At 45.8% G+C, this 19650-nt stretch overlaps 4 protein-coding genes and 1 long non-coding RNA gene across 7 annotated transcripts in view; 1 reads left to right on the plus strand and 4 right to left on the minus strand.

The window, feature by feature from the left end:
- LOC148126615 (uncharacterized) overlaps window positions 1–9085 on the minus strand; it is a 24389-nt gene extending 15304 nt beyond the window's left edge. The window contains exon 1 of the mRNA XM_087927895.1: window positions 9002–9085. The gene's annotated coding sequence lies outside the window, so the exon portion shown is untranslated. The remainder of the gene's footprint in view (window positions 1–9001) is intronic.
- The window catches only part of LOC113452157 (uncharacterized), a 41974-nt gene extending 25490 nt beyond the window's left edge, over window positions 1–16484 (minus strand). The window contains exon 1 of one of the 2 annotated variants that reach the window (XM_087927919.1): window positions 16388–16484. The gene's annotated coding sequence lies outside the window, so the exon portion shown is untranslated. Of the gene's footprint in view, window positions 1–9001; window positions 9087–16387 lie in introns of those variants that run through there. The other variant, XM_087927918.1, reaches the window with a different exon arrangement.
- On the minus strand, window positions 1836–16524 carry LOC148126616 (uncharacterized). 2 transcript variants are annotated; one of them, XM_087927875.1, is made up of 2 exons: window positions 16388–16524; window positions 1836–5604 (listed from the first exon to the last, which is right to left on the minus strand). In XM_087927875.1, exon 2 carries the CDS (start codon window positions 5396–5398, stop codon window positions 3002–3004), a length of 2397 nt encoding a protein of 798 aa, XP_087784001.1. In that variant the 5' UTR covers window positions 5399–5604; window positions 16388–16524; the 3' UTR covers window positions 1836–3001. The 2 variants fall into 2 exon arrangements, with proteins under 2 accessions (XP_087784001.1, XP_087784000.1); XM_087927874.1 differs by lacking the exon at window positions 16388–16524 and adding an exon at window positions 9002–9139.
- Window positions 12205–16558, minus strand: LOC148126617 (uncharacterized). Its single transcript, XM_087927780.1, is given in 3 exon segments — window positions 12205–12339; window positions 12342–14821; window positions 16360–16558. Coding segments are annotated over 3 exon segments (2748 nt in total). The 5' UTR covers window positions 16527–16558; the 3' UTR covers window positions 12205–12238.
- A 92-nt stretch (window positions 16559–16650) lies between these two features.
- On the plus strand, window positions 16651–18758 carry LOC148126618 (uncharacterized). The gene is made up of 2 exons (XR_015742503.1): window positions 16651–17124; window positions 17321–18758. It is a non-coding gene; the product is annotated as an uncharacterized LOC148126618 (long non-coding RNA).
- Window positions 18759–19650: the final 892 nt, after the last annotated feature.

Raw genomic sequence — 19650 nt, forward strand, 5'->3', positions numbered from 1 at the left:
AGGAATCTACCTGCCTGTCCCCACTTTGGAAAAGCTTTATAGCTCCTGCTGCCTTAGGAAAGTTCAAAACGTTCTTAAAAGATCCATCTCACCCTGGGCACCCTTTTTTTTTTTTTTGAACGATTACCATTTGGCAGACAGTACAGAATTGTAGGAATTTAGCACCCATTGCTCTCCTAGAAGAATGAAATATTGGATACTGTAGATTTCTTTCTAGAACTTTTGCCCAGGCATGGTTGAAAACTCTCCTTTTGGGAGCCACTGAGCCACTCTGACCAGACATAACCAGTTCCTACAACCATTCCTCTTATGCAATAGCCTTCAGTCCCCTACTTACGTTTGTTGCTCTTCCCTGCACCCGTAGTTGTCTCAACATATTTTTGGTATCCTGAATTTACACTTGAACCAGAGGCTTCTACATTTGATAGAGGACTAGAGAGAAGAAACTGTGGAACTTAGTTTTTCTATCTGGCAACAGCAGCAGGGCTCTCTTCACACACAGATGGAAGGACTCATATATACCCAGAATGGAAGAATGGATGAGGAAGTTGACTACTTGGGGTAAAGGAAACTTTGTCTACATTTCCTTCTACTTGGAAACCACTCTTGGGTTTGCTTGTAAGTGAAATAAATGAAATTTAAACCTCAGGTTTTATGTTTATACATCTTTATAATGATAAATGTACTGTTTGTTATGGTTTATTCTAATTCAAAGAGTAATTGAGAATTAGGCTTTCACCTGTAGTGAAGGAAGTTGGAAGTTACTTTTTCTCTATAGCTTTTTCCCCTTTTTGTCTGCACCCTATTATTTTTATTTTTCCTCCCTCCCCTTGCTTTTTTTGTTCTCTCTCCTTTGTTTTCTTGTACCTTATGTTTTTCTAAAATTTAACCAAGCTTACAATCTTTTATATGACTTCCAGGGATTGATCCACTATGAAAAATTGTTCCCCCATCAGGGCATAACTGGGGCTTTTGAACCATGTGGTTTTTCTGATGTGTCAAGTTTTGAGCAAAACTTTCTTGCAATCTATGCATCTCTGGCTTCATTCCTCTATGGACCTTTTGATGATTTCGAAGGTTTTGATTTTGGGTAAAACTTTTCCCACACTCCCCATATTTATAGGGCTTCTCCCCCCGGTATTTTCTGATGAAGCCATGGCTCTGTTACTGTGATAAAAATTTTTCCCACAATCCCTACATTCATAGGGCCTCTTTCCTGTGTGCCCCTTCTGGGGTCTCCAAAGTTCAGCAGACTCAAGAAACCTTTTCTCACATTCTGGACACAGATAAGGTCTGACTCCGGTGTGAAATCTCCGGTGTCCCATTAGGTGTGACTTTTCAGCAAAACATCTCCACATTCCCTGTATTCTCCACCTTCTTCTTCTTCTTCTAAGGGCTCTCAATTTATCATCTCTAGGTAGTCCTTTACTTACGACCACCATTGAGCTCAAAATTTACATTAAGTGGAACACCTGTTAAGTGGGTTTTCCCCATTTTACAACCTCTCTTGCCACAGTTGTTAAGTGAATCACTGCAGTTGTTGAGCTAGTCACATGGCTGTTAAGTGAGTCTGACTTCCCCCTTGACTGCTTGTCAAAAGGTTGCAAAAGGGGGTCAGGTGACCCTGGAACACTGTGACCGCCTCAAATGTGAGTCAGTGGTCAAGCAGCTGAATTTGGATCAGGTGACCTTGGGGATGCTGAGACATGGTCATCAGTCACTACTTTCAGTGCCAGTGTAACTTCAAATAGTCACTAAATGAACTGTTGCTTGAGTCCACTAGCTGCATTGACAAATTGATGGGGAAAAGAGGTTCAAAGAAATGAGACAAAAAATGAAAGAGATCACGATATCACACTATCCATTTATTGTGGTCTCCTCTTTCTTTTCCATAAAATACTCCTTGTGCTGAAACTTTGGGTTTTGGGGCATTGCCTACTTTTTCTATTGTCAAAGGTGAACCATAAAAAAGCCATACCCTTCCCATTTAAAAATCCTCTTTTAGCTATTGGTTTTAAAACCAGCTAATGCACTAAAAATCAATGTTTCCATGAATATTTTGATCTCTTCCAAAAGGCCTTTTAAAATCACCACAAAATTATCAGCAAAGTCCTTCTTACCTCGGGGTTTCTGCTGTCCTCTAGGATACACATCCTATGTTTCTATTTATTTCCTGGATTTGTTAATCCTGCCCAACTAAAGAGAGACTTTTGGTGGTTTGCAAGGTTTTAGCAGAAACCTTAGTTTCCCCGCTTTTGTCCGCACTTTTGAGTCTTCATACACTTCCGGATAATTTCATATTACATATTAGATATTCACACTCATATTTTCACATCACAGAATTAAAATTTCCCCCCTTTTTGTCAGCACTTTTGCTTTTCATCCATGTCCCTTTTTCTTTTTAAATCCATAGAATCATTGGGTTAGAAATGACCGACAACAGAACAAGAGCTGTAGTCTTCTAGTCCTACCTTTCCTGCCCAAAGCAGGAGTCTTCATATGATCCCAGACAATTTCACATTAGGTATTACATTTTCACACTCGCATCTGATTTTCACATCTCAGCATTAAAACTTTAAAAAAATTACAACAAAATTTAAGCTGGCAAAGAAAATCTCCAGGAGGCAATAAATTAATGGACAATCTCCAGGAGGCAAGATTTTCCAATGGGCAAGGAACAGTATTCTCTTGTTATACACCTTATTCATTGATGCTGAAAGAGTATTTTTCCAGACAAGCCATACATCACACTTCAAAGATTTAAACTGCATCTTCGCTATTTGGATTGGAGTGTGATTTTTAAGCGATGGTTGATAAGAAAATGCTCTTCCACGATCTGAGAGTTTCTAATTCCCCCATCCCCTTTATGAACTTTTATATAACTTCTAAGAGTGGAACAACTATAAAAACCCTCTACTCATCAGGGCCTGTTAGGACTTTTTCAATGTGAGTTTTCTGGTGCCTCGCTTTTGAGTGAACCTTTACCGCACTATGTGCATCTCTATGGCTTCATTCTCACATGGACCTTTTGATGCCTTCCAAGGTGTTGTTGCCGGGAAAAACATTTCCCACACTCCACACACAGGTATGGCTTCTCCCCCGTGTGGATTCTCTGATGAACCCGAAGCAGTGTTGCTGTGAGAAAACCTTTCCCACACTCCCCACATTTATAGGGCCTCTCTCCCGTGTGCCCCTTCTGATGCCTCCGAAGTTCAGCAGACTCCACAAATCGTTTCCCACATTCTGAGCATGGATAAGGTCTGTCTCCAGTGTGAAGTTTCTGATGTCGATTTAGGTGTGACTTATAGGTAAAACATCTCCCACATTCTGGGCACTGATGGGGTCTTTCCCCGGTGTGAAGTTTCTGATGTTGAATTAGGTATGAATTTTGAATAAAACATTTTCCACATGCTGAGCACTGATGGGGTCTTTCTCCAGTGTGAATTCTCTGATGTCGAATTAGGTGTGACTTTTCAAAAAAACATTTCCCACATTCTGAGCACTGATGGGGTCTTTCTCTGGGGTGAAGTTTCTCATATTGAATTAGGTGTGACTCCAGCATATGAACCCGAAGCAGTGTTACTGTCATAAAACTTTTCCCACACTCCCCACATTTACAGGACCTCTCTTCTGTGTGCCTCTTCTGATGCTTCCGAAGTTCAGCAGACAACACAAACGTTTTCTGACATTCTGGGCATTGATAGGGTCTCTCTCCAGTGTGAAGTTTCTGATGTCGAAATAGACTTTCCTTGTAGCCAAAACATTTCCCACATTCTGAGCACTGATGGGGTTTTTCTCCAGTGTGAATTCTCTGATGTCGTATTAGGTTTGACTTTTGATCAAAACACTTCCCACATTCAGGACACTTTTCATTTTTCTGCACACATTTGAACGGTTGCTCTCCTTTGTGAAGCCTCTCATGTTTGCTAAGAGAATATTTGCAACGAAAAATTTTCTCACATTCCGGACATTTATATTGCATCTCTAAGTGGATTCTCTGATGCTTCAAAAGTGCACCTTTCTGGGTAAAAGATTTGTCACACACTGAGCACTTGTGGTGTTTCTCACCCATATGGGCTTGGCAGTGACTTGTAAGGGTTGATTGACAACTAAATGCTTTCCCACAATCTAAACATTTGAACTTTTTTTCCCCTCTGTGAACATTTTCATGCTTTCTCAGGATTTGTATTGTACGGAAAAATCTTCCACACTCGACACACATATAGGGCTTCACCCCTGTATGGATACTCTGATGTCGAAAAAGAGCTTCCTTAAAAGAGAAACATTTATCACAATCCTTACATTTATACAGCTTTTCTGTCGTGTGTGTCCTTTGGTGTCTTTGAAGTTGAGAAGAATCGACAAATCTTTTCTCACATTCTGGGCACTGATAGGGTCTTTCTCCGGTGTGAATACTTTGATGTCGAATTTGGTATATCTTATGGGAAAAACTTTTCCCACATTCTGGGCACTGATAGGGTCTCTCCCCACTGTGAGACTTACGTTTTTCACCCCTGTGCCTTCTTTGGTGTCTCCGAAGTTCAGATGTATCCACAAATCTTTTCTCACATTCTGGGCATGGATAAGGTCTCTCCCCAGTGTGAAGTCTCTGATGTCGAATTAGGGTTGACTTTTGGCCAAAACACTTCCCACATTCTGGGCACTGATGGGGTCTTTCTCCAGTATGAACTCTTTGATGTCGTAGCAAGCATGATTTTGTGGAAAAAGTTTTTCCACATTCTGGGCATGTTTTGCTTTCCTCTGTGTGCGTTTTATTATGTTTGCAAAGAGATGAGCTTCGAGTGAAACGTTTTCCACACTCTAAGCATTTATAAGGATACTTTCCTGTGTGAATTTTCTCATGTCTTCTAAACAATTGTTTATTACGGAAAGATTTCCCACACTCCAGACATTGATAAGGTTTCTCTCTGGTGTGGATTTGCTGATGTTTAAGCAGCTGTGAGGCTTGAGGAAAGCAGAGCCCACATTGCTCACACTTGCAGGGCTTCTCTTCAGTCGGGCTGTTGGGAGGCCTAGAAAGGCGCCGTCTCCCAGGAAATCTTCCCCAGCGCCTCCAGGATTCCTGAGATCTCTTTCTTCCCTGGTGGATTCGCTGATGGGCTCCAAGGTCCGAGCCTTTAGCAAAACGCTCCCCGCACCCTCCGCATTTGTAAGGCTTCACTCCAGGGTGGCTCCGGAGATGTTTGGCAAAGCTCCAGACTCCAGGAAAGGAGCTTCCACAAAGAGAACACAGGTGGGATCCACTCCCCGTGTGCAGCTTCCGGTGGATCAAAAGGAGGGACCGGTGAGCAAAGGATTTCCCACACTCGGAGCACTTAGAGAGTCTCTCCTGATTCCTCTGAAGGGACCTTTGGCCAAAGGCTTCCACCCTCTGCATTGTTTCCCGGGGCTGCTCACTTCTAGGGTTTTCTATCTGAGTAAAAGTCTAACAAGCAGAACTTTGGCCCAAAAGTTGGAGGATGGGCAGGAGGATGGGCTCCAGCACGAGTCCATATGCTTGGAAGACTAAACCTCCGGTCCCGGTGACTGAGCCAGATTGGATCCTGCAATCAGTACTTTGTCCAAAGGTTTTCCTGGTGACACCTGCAGGATGAAGAAAAAAGAAGTGAATAGCCAAGGAGCCCAAACAATAGCAGGAAGAGCCAGCTATATGAACCCTGGAGGACGCCCCACCTCCAAAGCCTCTATTCCCTCCCTGCAGAATCAAAGCCATGCTGGGATGCCCCCGTTTGGAGCTGACCTCCCCTTCCCTCTTCTTAGCAGAAAGAGTGGGATGGCAGAGAGTCCCTGCCTGCCTGAACTGGGGACGATCCCTGCCTTTTCCTTTTTGCCCAGTAATGGGTAAGGTGATTGTACGTGACGTGAGACATTCTACAAAGACTCCCTTCCCATAGGATTTATATGTTTCAGGTAGATCTAACTGTGTACAGAGTACAACCAATGTTGGTATTCATGAACACAGTTCTTTGGGCCACCAGAGACTATAATATGGGCTATTCCAAGAATGGCTTCCTATTGTTGCTTTCTAGCCGAGTAAGGATGTAAAAACATCCATTGGGGTCATCAATGGCTCATGTTGGGGGTCAAGTGAGACACACTCCCCCCCACTTTTCCTGAAAGGGAGGCTGATGGCATATTTTCCCAACATTTCCACAAGATCGTCCTAGATTGACTAGGTCAGATTTTGGAATCTCTCTTCAAACATTTTCTTCTGGCTTCAATTGTTGCATCCAGCCAAATGCTGGAGTCACTTTATTAATGGGAGAAGCACCAGAAACCATGGTTAAAATAATAATAGTTTAGCTGAGGGTTGTATAATGTCTGGGCTGAGGTTGTAAAATGCCTGGGCCCCACTTTGGAGAAGTGTCCTTGGAGCAAAATCGAATTTTACCTCACAGCCTTTATGGGTTGGCAATATTATAGTATTGACATGGTTTGTTTCTTCACTGTCATACTCAATCCTTTTCAGTTCCATTGAGATCTCCGAGGCTGCCCTGGTCAAGGCCATTGACCATCTTGAATCTCCTCCTCTTCCTGTCCCCCCTCAGCTCCCTCTTTCTTCTTCTTTCATTTACAACTCTGTTCATTCTTCCTTTCTTTTCCCTCCATTTCTCTCCTAGTAGGCTTGCTCTACCACTTGCTAGTAATTTGTAAAGAAAGAGCTTCTTAAAATCTAAAGAAGAAATTCAATACACGCACGCTGAACACAATAGGGAAGAAACAGCTTTTATTTAAAAACTTGACCGTATATATCAGGGCTGTTAAACTGGGGACTCGCAAGCTGGATACATGACACACAGGTTACATCACCCCCAGCTTCGCGAAAAACACCGTGAAACGTCACGTGACGGCAACTCAATTAGGGGAACAAAAACTATAGTCTGCAGAGCAGATAGTCAATCTAGGCAGGTATGTTATCTCCCTGAAGCAAAAAATAAAAGATGTAAGAGAAATAATCAAACCCATGAAATACTATCCCATTCTTCTGCACGTGGAGACGAATGACTCAACAATGAATCTGAAAAGAGCAGAAGTGGTTCCCATTTTAGAAGAAAGGATAAAAAAAGAGATCTGGGAAACTACAAACCAATCAGCCTAACATCAGTGCCTGGGAAGATACTGGAACAGATCATAAAAACACAGATCTGCAAACATCTAGAAACAAAGTTATAACTAAAAGCCAGCACAAGTTTGTTAAAAACAGATCACGCCAAACCAATCTTATTTAGTTCTTTGACAAGCACGGTTAGTCTAGAGCAGGGGTGTCAAAGTCAAGGCCCACAGGGTGCTTAAATCTCGCCCACAGAGCTGGCCTGGAAATAGCAAATGGTCTGCGGTGCTTCCGCTAGGAAACATGCACCTCGTTTTAAGCCTGGTCTTCCTCCTGCAGCACTCTGCCAGCCAAATAGGGGCGTGGCCGGGGGTGTCTCCAGAGGGCTCCGCCAGCCTGTTACAGGCCAACATGGAGCCTCCATGGCCTGGATCCGGTCCTCCAAGACTGTTTGGTCCTCTCCACAGACTGTGCCTGCTTTCCTAGCATCCAGAATTCCACTTACTCCTCCCCACCCCATTTCCCATGATTTCACTGTACTTACTTTTTGAAGAGCTCGGGAAGACACTGACCCATGTGGCAGAGAAGCCCAAGTTTTTTATTCGGAAGCCAGGGAAGCTGTAAGAACGTGAGATGTAACGAAAACAGCTTTCCCCATCTGAATAAAAGACTGGCTTCTCTGCCATGAGGACCTGCAATTTTAATTTGGGCCGAGTCTGGCCGGGAACCAGCAGCCTCCTGTTTCCCGCTGACTGGCAATGAGGTACCTCAGTGGATTGGGGGAGGCCTTGGGTGGCCTGCTCCACCACTAGGCCCCCCCATGCTCTTCCCCAGCCTGAGCTACCTCATTTGCATTTAATGACCTGCGCATTCGATTAACAAATGCATTGGGAAAAGCAGGGAGTGATCATGTTCATTTAACATGATTCAATCAAATGAATCCTCGGATTACGAATGTAACTGGCAGGCTCTATTCTATTAGTAACCCGAGAATTAACTGTGTAAGGAGAGTGAGGGAGGGTCTCGGGGAAGTCCTGCCTTAGCACTTGGCCACCACAGGTGCCCCCCCCCCCCCCACGAGTCCTGTGACTATGGCCACCCTCCACCCCAACCCCTGGCCCTCCGAGGTCAAACAAAACCCTCAATGAAATGGAGTTTGACACCCCTGGTCCAGACAAAAGAAGGATTAGGGGTGACAGAATAGCAGTATTCCAGTATTTGAGGCGCTGCCCCAAAGAAGAGGAAGTCAATCTATTTTCCCAAACCTCCAGAAGGCAGGACAAGAAATAATGAATGGGAAAAAAATCAAGGAGAGAAAGGACTTGGAATTAAGGAGGAACTTCCTAACGGGAACAATTAATAAGTGCAGCAACCGGTCTGCAGAACTTGTGGGTGCTCCAAATCTGGAGTTTTTTCAAAAAAAAAAAAAAAGAATGGACAAACCCGTCTGAAATGGTAGAGGATCTCCTGCCTGAGTTGGACTACTAGAAGACCCCCAAGGTCCTTAGCAGCTCTATTCTGATTTAGAAAACCCACCAAGGAGGGGCTCCCATATCACAGCCTCTTCAAAGCAAAAGGAATGGGGGGGGGGGGTGGGGGGAGAGCGTTTTAGAGCTTCTACCCAACGTGGCCAAACAAAAGCAGTTACAATATTAGAAAATATATATAAAAAAATCTTCATTCCTTGTTCTATTTAGATCAAACAGAAAGATCTTTTCTGCGTTGGCAGAACGTGAGCTCAGTTCAAGCAGTTTGGCCCCTTTTCTCCACCTAATTAAGGAGACAAGACCCGTATTTCTTTCTATTACTCCAAATCCCCCTTAAACCCTCCAAGGAAAAGCCCCCTTTGCCCTCCGTGGGGCGAGGCTCCCCGTCCAGCCCGGCATCCACCCGGGACCCTCCTGGCACCCAGGGGGGACTCGGGGCTACCTTCCTCCTGGCGGCCCGAGGGAGAGCAGGAGCCCCGCCTGCCCGGAGCAGCCTTGCCCGACAGCGAGAATCCGCACAGCCGCCCCAAAATGCTGCAATTGGGAAAAGGGGGCAACAAAAAGCTCCCCCTGAACTTCAGCTCCCAGACAGGGTGTCACGGAGGAACGAGAGGAGCTTCCTAGAGCGGACCCTCGAAGGCTTCTCCCCACCCCTTCCGACCCCCGTTTCTCCGCTTCCTCCTTCCTTTCTTCCTCCGTGATCCGCTGCTGTTTTGGGGTCCGGGAAGCGCCGCTTTTCCTTCGGAGGGCGAGGGGCGCCTCTTTCCCGGCCGGGCGGAGTCCAGAGAGGTCGGGATCCTTTCCCTGCCTCCCAGAATTGGGAAGAGGCGATCGGGGATCCCCGCTTCTTGCTTCCCGCGAAGTTTGGAGGGGACTTGGATGCGGGACCGGGCGCCTCATTTCTTCATTGCTCGCCGGCCGGTCTCCCTGCAGCAGAGGCAGCCCCGTGGAAGGAAGGAAGGAAGGAAGGAAGGAAACCTCCCTCCTTCTCCCACTAGGTGCAAAGAGGGACAAGGCGTAGACATAGAGTAACAGTTGGAAGGCACCTTGGAGGTCATCTAGTCTTCCTTGCCTTTCGTTCCTTCCTAAGGAGCTCCGTCTCCATTCAGGGCTCCTCTTCCCAGGTGCGTTGTGGGAAAGTGTGGCACCCAAAATACAAGTAGATGGACCCACATGACCCGCGGATCAGAGGTTGCATGGGAGGCTATTTGCCAGTTGTAGAAAACGAACAAATGTACAGATTAACAGAGTTGGAAGGGAGCTTGAAGGTCTTCTATCCCAACCCCCTGCCCAAGCAAGTGATCCTACACCATTCCAGACTAGGCGCAAAGGAAGGGTTGAATTCCCTGCCTTGCCTTCTACACACACACCCCAGCTCTGTTCCCACTTGGGCTCCACTTCCCAGGTGCATTGAGCAAAAGTGCGGCACCACAAGTAGATGGAGCCACGTGACACTCATGGATCAGAGGTTGCATGGGATGACCAATTGTGCAAAAAAAGAGGGCACAATTGTCCCATATTGTGCACCTCAGAACACCAGGAAAGAACATTCCATAAGCCTTGCTTTCATCACGGTTTGCCCCTTCTGGTGTCTCCAAAGTTCAGCAGACTCCACAGATCTTTTCTCACATTCTGGCCATTCATAGAGTCTGACTCCTCTCTGAAGTCTCCGATGTCACATTAGGTGTGACTTTTCAACAAAACACCTCCACATTCATTTGACTTCCCCTTGTATTCTCCATCTTCCTCTTCTAAGAACTCTCAACTCTCAATTTATCTATAGGTCGTCCTCGACTTACGACCACCATTGAACCCAAAATTTCCATTGTTAAGTAAAACACCTGTTACGTGAGTTTTCCCCATTTTACGACCTGTCTTGCCACAGTTGTAAGTGAATCACTGCAGTTGTTTAGCTGGTCACATGGTTGTTAAATGAATCTGGCTTCCCCCTTGAGTTTGCTTGTCAAAAGGTTGCAAAAGGGGGTCAGATGACCCTGGAACACCGCAACAGTGAGTCAGTGGTCAAGCAGCTGAATTTGGATCACCTGACCTTGGGGATGCTGAGAAATGGTCATCAGTTACTTTTTTCAGTGCCATTTAACTTCAAACAGTCACTAAATGAACTGTTGAGTCGACTAGCTATATTGACAAATTGATGGGGAAAAGCGGTTCAAAGAAATGAGACAAAAAATGAAAGACACTTCATCCATTTATTGCGGTCTCCTCTTCCTTTTCCTTAAATGCTTCTTGTGCTGAAACTTTGGGTTTTGGGGCATTGCCTACTTTTTCTATTGTCGAAGGTGAACCATAAAAAAGCCATACCCTTCCCATTTTAAAATCCTCTTAGCTATCGGTTTTAAAACCAGCTAATGCACTAAAACTCAGTGTTTCCATAAATATTTTGATCTCTTCCAAAAGGCCTTTTAAAATCACCACAAAATTATCAGCAAAGTCCTTCTTACCTCGGGGCTTCTGCTGTGCTCTAGGACAGTGGCCCCCAACCTTTTTTGTGCCATGGCCCTGTACCGGCATCACAAAATGATCCGCGCCCGGTAACGGCATCAGCACGCATGACAAGGGAAGGCGAGCCGAGCGACCGCCAGCCAGCCGCCCCCTTGCTTCTCCCCGCCCCTTCAACTCCTCCTTTGTACCTTTGTCGATGGGCTTCACTTGGGACGGTCGCCGCTCGCTTGCCTTGGGTGCTGAAAGAATCCTCGCACCTTAGTTTCGTTCGAAGCCCCACCCCTTCGATGAAACTAAGGCGCGAAGATTCCTTCAGGACCCAAATGCCACGTTCCAACTGGAAAAGCTCACCCGGAAGCACTTTCTCGTCAAGCAAGATGGCGGCGCCCAGCAAACCGGCGGCCCAGTAGGAAATGTTCCATGGACCGGAACCGGTCCGCAGCCCGGTGGTTGGGGACCCCTGCTCTAAGATATACATCCTATGTTTCTATTTATTTTCCAGATTTGTTAATCCTGCCCAACTAAAGAGAGACTTTTGGTGGCTTGCAAGGTTTTAGCAGAAACCTTAGTTTCCCCCCTTTTGTCAGGACTTTCCCTTTTCATCCATCTCTTTTTCTTTTTAAATTCTTAAAATCATAGGGTGAAAAGGAACCGACAAGAGAATAACAGAACTATAGTCTTCTAGTCTTATCTTCCTGCCCAAGGCAGGAGTCTTCATACACTTCCAAACAATCTCACATTAGATATTAGATTTTCACACTCGCGTCTGATTTTCACATCTTAGAATTAAATTTTTTAAAAATTACAACAAAATTTAAGTTGGCCAAGAAAATCTCCATGAGGCAATAAATTAATGGACAATCTCCAGGAGGCAAGATTTTCCAATGGGCAAGGAACAGTATTCTCTTGTTATACACCTTATTCATTGATGCTGAAAGAGTATTTTTCCAGACAAAACATACATCACACTTCAAAGATTTAAACTGCATCTTCGCTATTTGGATTGGAGTGTGATTTTAAGCGATGGTTGATAAGAAAATGCTCTTCCACGATCTGAGAGTTTCTAATTCCCCGTCCCTTTATGAATTTTTATATAACTTCTAAGAGTGGAACAACTATAAAAACCCTCTACTCATCAGGGCCTGTTAGGACTTGATCAATGTGAGTTTTCTGGTGCCTCGCTTTTGAGTGAACCTTTACCGCACTATGTGCATCTCTATGGCTTCATTCTCACATGGACCTTTTGATGCCTTCTAAGGTGTTGTTGTTGGGAAAAACATTTCCCACACTCCACACACAGGTATGGCTTCTCCCCGTGTGGATTCTCTGATGAACCCGAAGCAGTGTTGCTGTGAGAAAACCTTTCCCACACTCCCCACATTTATAGGGCCTCTCTCCCGTGTGCCCCTTCTGATGCCTCCGGTTCAGCAACTCCACAAATCGTTTCCCACATTCTGAGCATGGATAAGGTCTGTCTCCAGTGTGAAGTTTCTGATGTCGATTTAGGTGTGATTGATAGGTAAAACATCTCCCACATTCTGGGCACTGAAGTTTTTCCCCAGTGTGAAGTTTCTGATGTTGAATTAGGTATGAATTTTGAATAAAACATTTTCCACATTCTGAGCACTGATGGGGTCTTTCTCCGGTGTGAAGTTTGTGATGTCGCCTTAGGTATGACTTTTCCATAAAACATTTCCCACATTCTGAGCACTGATGGGGTCTTTCTCTGGGGTGAAGTTTCTCATATTGAATTAGGTGTGACTCCAGCATATGAACCCGAAGCAGTGTTACTGTCGGAAAACTTATCCCACACTCCCCACATTTACAGGACCTCTCTTCTGTGTGCCCCTTCTGATGCTTCCGAAGTTCAGCAGACAACACAAATGTTTTCTGACATTCTGGGCATTGATAGCGTCTCTCTCCAGTGTGAAGTTTCTGATGTCGAAATAGACTTTCCTTGTAGCCAAAACATTTCCCACATTCTGAGCACTGATGGGGTTTTTCTCCAGTGTGAATTCTCTGATGTCGAATTAGGCTTGACTTTTGATCAAAACACTTCCCACATTCAGGACACTTTTCATTTTTCTGCACAGGCTCTTCTTTGTGAAGCCTCTCATGTTTGCTAAGAGAATATTTGCAACGAAAAGTTTTCTCACACTCCGGACATTTATATTGCATCTCTAAGTGGATTGTCTGATGCTTCAAAAGTGTACCTTTCCGGGTAAAAGATTTGTCACACACTGAGCACTTGTGGTGTTTCTCACCCATATGGGCTTGGCAGTGACTTCTAAGGGTTGATTGACAAGTAAATGCTTTCCCACAGTCTAAACATTTGAACTTTTTTTCCCCTCTGTGAACATTCTCATGATTTCTGAGCATTTGTGTTGTACGGAAAAATCTTCCACACTCGATGCACATATAGGGCTTCACCCCGGTATGGATACTCTGATGTCGAAAAAGAGCTTCCTTATAAGAAAAACATTTATCACAATCCTTACATTTATACAGCTTTTCTGCCGTGTGTGTCCTTTGGTGTCTCCAAAGTTCAGAAGAATCGACAAACCTTTTCTCACATTCTGGGCACTGATAGGGTCTTTCTCCGGTGTGAATACTTTGATGTCGAATTTGGTATATTTTACTGGAAAAACTTTTCCCACATTCTGGGCACTGATAGGGTCTCTCCCCACTGTGAGACTTACGTTTTTCTCCCCTGTGCCATCTTTGGTGTTTCCGAAGTTCAGAACAATCCACAAATCTTCTCTCACATTCTGGGCATGGATAAGGTCTCTCCCCAGTGTGACGTCTATGATGTCGAATTAGGGTTGACTTTTCACCAAAACACTTCCCACATTCTGGGCACTGATGGGGTCTTTCTCCAGTATGAACTTTTTGATGTCGCAGCAAGCATGATTTTGTGGAAAAAGTTTTCCCACATTCTGGGCATGTTTTGCTTTCCTCTGTGTGCATTTTCTTATGTTGGCAAAGAGATGAGCTTCGAGTGAAACGTTTTCCACACTCTAAGCATTTATAAGGATTCTTTCCTGTGTGAATTTTCTCATGTTTTCTAAACAATTGTTTATTACGGAAAGATTTCCCACACTCCAGACATTGATAAGGTTTCTCTCTGGTGTGGATTTGCTGATGTTTAAGCAGCTGTGAGCTTTGAGAAAAGCAGAGCCCACATTGCTCACACTTGCAGGGCTTCTCTTCAGTCGGGCTGTTGGGAGGCCTAGAAAGACACCGTCTCCCAGGAAATCTTCCCCAGCGCCTCCAGGATTCCTGAGATCTCTTTCTTCCCTGGTGGATTCTCTGATGAGCTCCAAGGTCCGAGCCTTTAGCAAAACGCTCCCTGCACTCTCCGCATTTGTAAGGCTTCACTCCAGAGTGGCTCCGGAGATGTTTGGCAAAGCTCCAGACTCCAGGAAAGGAGCTTCCACAAAGAAAACACAGGTGGGATCCACTCCCCGTGTGCAGCTTCCGGTGGATCAAAAGGAGGGACCGGTGAGCAAAGGATTTCCCGCACTCGGAGCACTTAGAGAGTCTCTCCAGATTCCTCTGAAGGGACCTTTGGCCAAAGTCTTCCACCCTCTGCATTGTTTCCCGGGGCTGCTCACTTTCAGGGTTTTCTATCTGAGTAAAGTCTAACAAGCAGAACTTTGGCCAAAAAGTTGGAGGATGGGCAGGAGGATGGACTCCAGCACGAGTCCAAAAGCTCAGGAGACGAAACCTCCGGTCCCTGTGGCTGAGCCGGATTGGATCCTGCAAGCCGAACTTTGTCCAGAGGATCTCCTGGTGGCACCTGCCGGATGAAGAAAAAAGAAGTGAAGGAGAGAGGAAGATTTATTTTCTTCGGCTCTCTCAATAGCCCAAACAACAGCTGGAAGACCCTCTTTATGAACCCTGGTGGGCCCCTCAAAGCCTCTATTCCCTCCCCCCAGAATCAAAGCAATGGTGGGATCCTCCCTGTGTGGCTGTCCTCTCCTTCCCTTATCTTATCATGATGAGAAGAACGGCTGACAGAGGCCTTGTTGGCCCCCATTTGCCTGCCTGAACTGGGGAAGATCCCCGTCTTTTCCTTTTCCGTGGTAGGGGAGGGCAGTAATGCTACATGAAGTCAGACAAACTACAAAGCCTCCCACCACCCTGAGGATTTGGATGTGCCAGGTAGATCTAATTGTGTACAGAGGACAAACTAAAGATTGAATATGTCTCCCTCCTAGAGTGGCTTCCCATTTTTGCTTAATATTTTAAGGAGGATGCAAATACATTGATCATGGCCAGCAATGCAGTTTGAACACAATAGGGAAGAAACGGCTTCCATTTTAAAAAGTGACCCAATATATGAACCTAAAGAGGAAGACCGATGGAAGTCTGTCACTTTTAGAGGAAAACAACAACGGTGAGCAAAGCCCCTTCTATCTCTCCTACTCCACTCCAATGAATCTCCTCTGGAACTGAACAATCGCTGTCATGTTCTCCCTCGGGAAGGGAATATGCGGACGCCCACAAAAGAGCAGTCTTCAATAGATTCTTAAAAAGAGGCCAAATCCAGCATTTCTGCAACAGGAAGAAAATATCCTATAATTTTCTGGGGAAAAAAGGCCAGCATCAGTGGTTCAATTTGTAGGGGAAACTAAAGTCTGCAGAGAGGACAGTCAGTCAGTCTATTCTCCAGAGCACCAGGAGGCAGGACAAGAAATAATGGATGGAAACAGATCAACCAGGAATTAAGGAGAAACTTTCTCACAACGAGGACAATCAACCAGTGTAGCAACCGGTCTGCAGAGGTTATGGGTGCTCCAACACTGGAAGCTTTTGAGAAAAGAACGGACAGCCACCTGTCCGAAATGGTATAGGGTCTCCAGCTTGGGGAGGGGGCCGGACTAGAAGACCTCCAAGGTTCCCTCCAGCCCTATTCTGGTAGATAAAACCCACCAATGAGGGGCTGCCACATCACATCCTCTCCTTCAGGGCAAAACGAGGCAAATAATTTTTTTTCCAGTTCTTCCCAGCTTTGCAGAAACAAAGGGAAAAATTAAAATACTAAAAGAAAAGCAAAGAATACCAATTCTTCTCCATTTAGAGATGAAGCTGAAAGAAAGTGGATCTTTTCTTCGTTGAGAGAACATTCAACTCAATTCAAGTAATTTGAACCTCTCTCCGCCCCCCCCCCCCGCAAACAAAACCCTCCACCCCCAATTGAACAGAGAAGGCGGGTTTTTTTCCCCCATTCACACAATAATCCCCCCCCCGCAAAAAAACCCTTCAAGGAAAAGCCCCCTTTGCCCTCCGTGGGGCGAGGCTCCCCGTCCAGCCCCGCATCCACCCGGGACCCACGTGGCACCCAGGGGGGACTCGGGGCTACCTTCCTCCTGGCGGCCCGAGGGAGAGCAGGAGCCCCGCCTGCCCGGAGCGGGGCCGAGGAGCAGCCTTGCCGGACGGGAAGAATCCCCACAGACGCCCGAAAATGCCGAAAATGTGGAAAAGGGCAACAAAACTCCCATACGGGGTTGATAGGGAGAACGAGAGGAGCTTCCTAGAGAGGCCCCACGGAGGCTTCTCCCCGCCTTTTCCGGCTTCGTTTTCTCCCTAGGAGGGGCGGGGGGAGAGACGCTCTAGCCCCTCCTTCCTCTCCTCGCTTGGGAGTGGTTGCAGTTTCGGGGTCTTGCAAACGCCGGTTTCTCCCTCGGAGGGAGCCGGTCGACAGGCCCTTCTTTCCCGACCGGACCGAGTCCAGAGAGGCCGGGATCCTTTCCCTCCCTCCCGGATTGGGAAGAGGCGACCGGGGATCCTCGTTCCCTGCTTCCCCTAAAGTCCGGGGGGTGGGGGGGGAGAGGGAAGAGGCGATAATTTCCCCCCATTGGGCACTTCAGGGCATCAGGAAACACCATCCCATAATAAGCTTTGCTTTCATCGTGCTTTGCTGACTGGGGGAATCTGGTGCGTTTCCAAGCCAGAAGTGAGCAGATGTAGAGAATCAGAGAGTCGGAAGGGAGCTTGGAGGATTTCTAGCCCAACCAAGAGACCCTCCCGTTGCAGAGAAGTGGCTGTCTAGTCTCTCCTTCAGACCCTCCAGGGATGGAGCACTCACAGCTTTTGGAGGCAAGACGTTGTGACCAATACTTCGTCCCCCTCTTCTTTGTGACAGCTCCTCAAATATGGGGAGGCTGCCATCCTGTCACTCCCAGTCCTTCTCTTCCTTCGACTTAACATACCCAGTTCCTGCAACCTTTCCTCTCGATGTTGTAGCCTCCGGCCCTCTAATCATCTTTGTTGCTCTTCTCTGCATCCTTCCTAGGCTCAACATCTTTTTGGTATCCTCATGCAAAACGTACAAAACCCCAAAGATGAAGAAGTTCAGCCCAGTGTGGAGTGTTTAAAGGAGTTTGCGAATAAATAGTTGGAAAACGCTTGGAGGGTTGCAAAGAAACCCCAGGGGTAGGACCTAATTTTAATGTGACTTTGCCTTCCCTGTTTTGGAAAGAAAAAAAAATGATATCGTGGTCAAGATGCATCTGAGGTCTTCAAGAGAGACTGAATCAGGAAAGAAAACCCAGTGGACTTCTAGAATCCTTAACTTTATTGATAATAGGCTGGAGGGACAGAATCTTAATTAAGGTCAGAATGATGTGGGAGGCCTGCTATTCGCTGTGACCTTCTACGGAAGAGAAAGTTGGACAAGGCAAGGATAGAAAGAGTGGCAGTCTGAACATTAATTTTGATGAACACCACTGAGATTATGATGGATAAGCAAGTAAATGACATGCCCATCATTTGCACATAGTTTCAGTTTCTCTGACAGCCTGTTGAGACTCACAAAGGCATTTTGTATCCCTTCCGTAAGGCACTTCAAATATGGGTTTTTAAAAAGTCTTTGTTATCTTTTATTGTATCATTTAAAAACATGACCACCCAAGCTTCAAGTCAGCTCTTCTCCTCTGAATGCGAGACCACCAGGACTTCGGGGAGGGGAAGAGCTGGGCTGGGGGGAGAAAGATGTACCCACCCTGTCGTTTAGTTGCAATGAAGAGAAGGCAATTTCTACCAGGTCCTTTACCTGAATTTACAGTTGAGCCAGCAATTTTTCTACTAGATCTGACAGTGAAGAAACAGTGGCGTTTGGTTTTTCTATCTGACAACAGCAGCAGGGCTCTCTTCACACACAGATGGAAGGACTTCCACAGAGGTGGGATGTTGCCGCTTCAGTCCGGTTCTACTGAACTGGTAGCTCCGAAGATCAGCGTAGACCAAACTGGATCGCTCAGACAATCTTCTCTTCGTCTGTTTGTCCCACCCGCCTGCCCAGGCTCCAGGCGGTCCTTTATTTCCTGCTTTTTCCACCTCAGCTGCTTTGCGTGGCACAGCTGATTGCTGTGTGTCACCTGGGTTACCCCACAGGGCTTGCAGGAGAAGGTGATTTACAAACGCTGCACACGCAAAGCGAACCGGTTATTACACCGGGTGAATCCCCCCTGCCAGACTTAACATATACCCCGAAGGGAAGAATGGATGGGGAAGTTGACCGCTTTGGTTAAAGAAGTTGTCTAGATTTCCTTTTACTTGGAAACCACTCTTGGATCTGCTTGTAATTGAAAGAAATGAAATTTAAATCTTGGTTTTTTTTATTTTTATGGTGATAGATTTCTCTATTGGCCAAGTGTGATTGGACACACAAAGAATTCATCTTGGTGCATGTTTATAATGATAAACATACTGTTTGTTATGGTTTATTCTAATTCAAAGAGTTATTGATACTTAGGACTACCTTTTTCTCTATAGCTTTTTCCCCTTTTTGTCTGCATTCTCCAATTTTCCCTCCCTCCTCCTACCCTATTTCCCCAGTTCTTCCTCCTTGGTTTTCTTGTACTTTATGTTTTTCGAAAATTACAGTCTTTGATATGACTTCCAGGGGTTGATCCACTATGAAAAACTCTTCCACCATCAGGGCATAACTGGAGCTTTTCCCATGAGATCTTTCTCCCTTTGGAGCAAAGCTATCACACTCTATGGCTTCATTCCTCTAAGGACTTTTGGATGATTTGTAGAGTTTTGTTTTCGGGCAAAACTTTTCCCAAACACCCCACATTCATAGGGCCTCTTTCCTGTGTGCCCCTTCTGGGGTCTCCGAAGTTCAGCTGACTCCACAAATCTTTTCTCACCTTCTGGACATGGATAAGGTCTGACTCCAGTCTCTGATATTGAAATTAGGTGTGACTTTTCCACAAAACATCTCCACGTTCTTTTGACTTCCCCTTGTATTCTCCACCTTCCTCTTCTAAGGGGTCTCAATTTATCATCTCTAGGTAGTCCTCTACTTACGACCACCATTGAGTTCAAAATGTCTGTTAAGTGAAAGACCTGTTAAGTGAGTTTTCCCCATTTTACGACCTTTCTTGCCACAGTTGTTAAGTTAATCACTGCCGTGGTTGAGCTATTCACATGGGTGTTAAGTGAATCTGGTTCCCCCCTTTGCCTGTCAAAAAGGCGCAGAAGGGGATCAGGTGGCCCTGGAACACTGCAACCGTCAGAAATGTGAGTCAGTGGTCAAGCAGCTGAATTTGGATCACATGACCTTGGGGATGCTGAGACATGGTCATCAGTCACTTCTTTCAGTGCCAGTGTAACTTC

This window comes from Pseudonaja textilis, chromosome 2 (assembly GCF_049901715.1).
Source record: "Pseudonaja textilis isolate UNSWEBS1 chromosome 2, rPseTex1.2, whole genome shotgun sequence".
In the NCBI taxonomy this organism is placed as follows: Eukaryota; Metazoa; Chordata; class Lepidosauria; order Squamata; family Elapidae; genus Pseudonaja; species Pseudonaja textilis.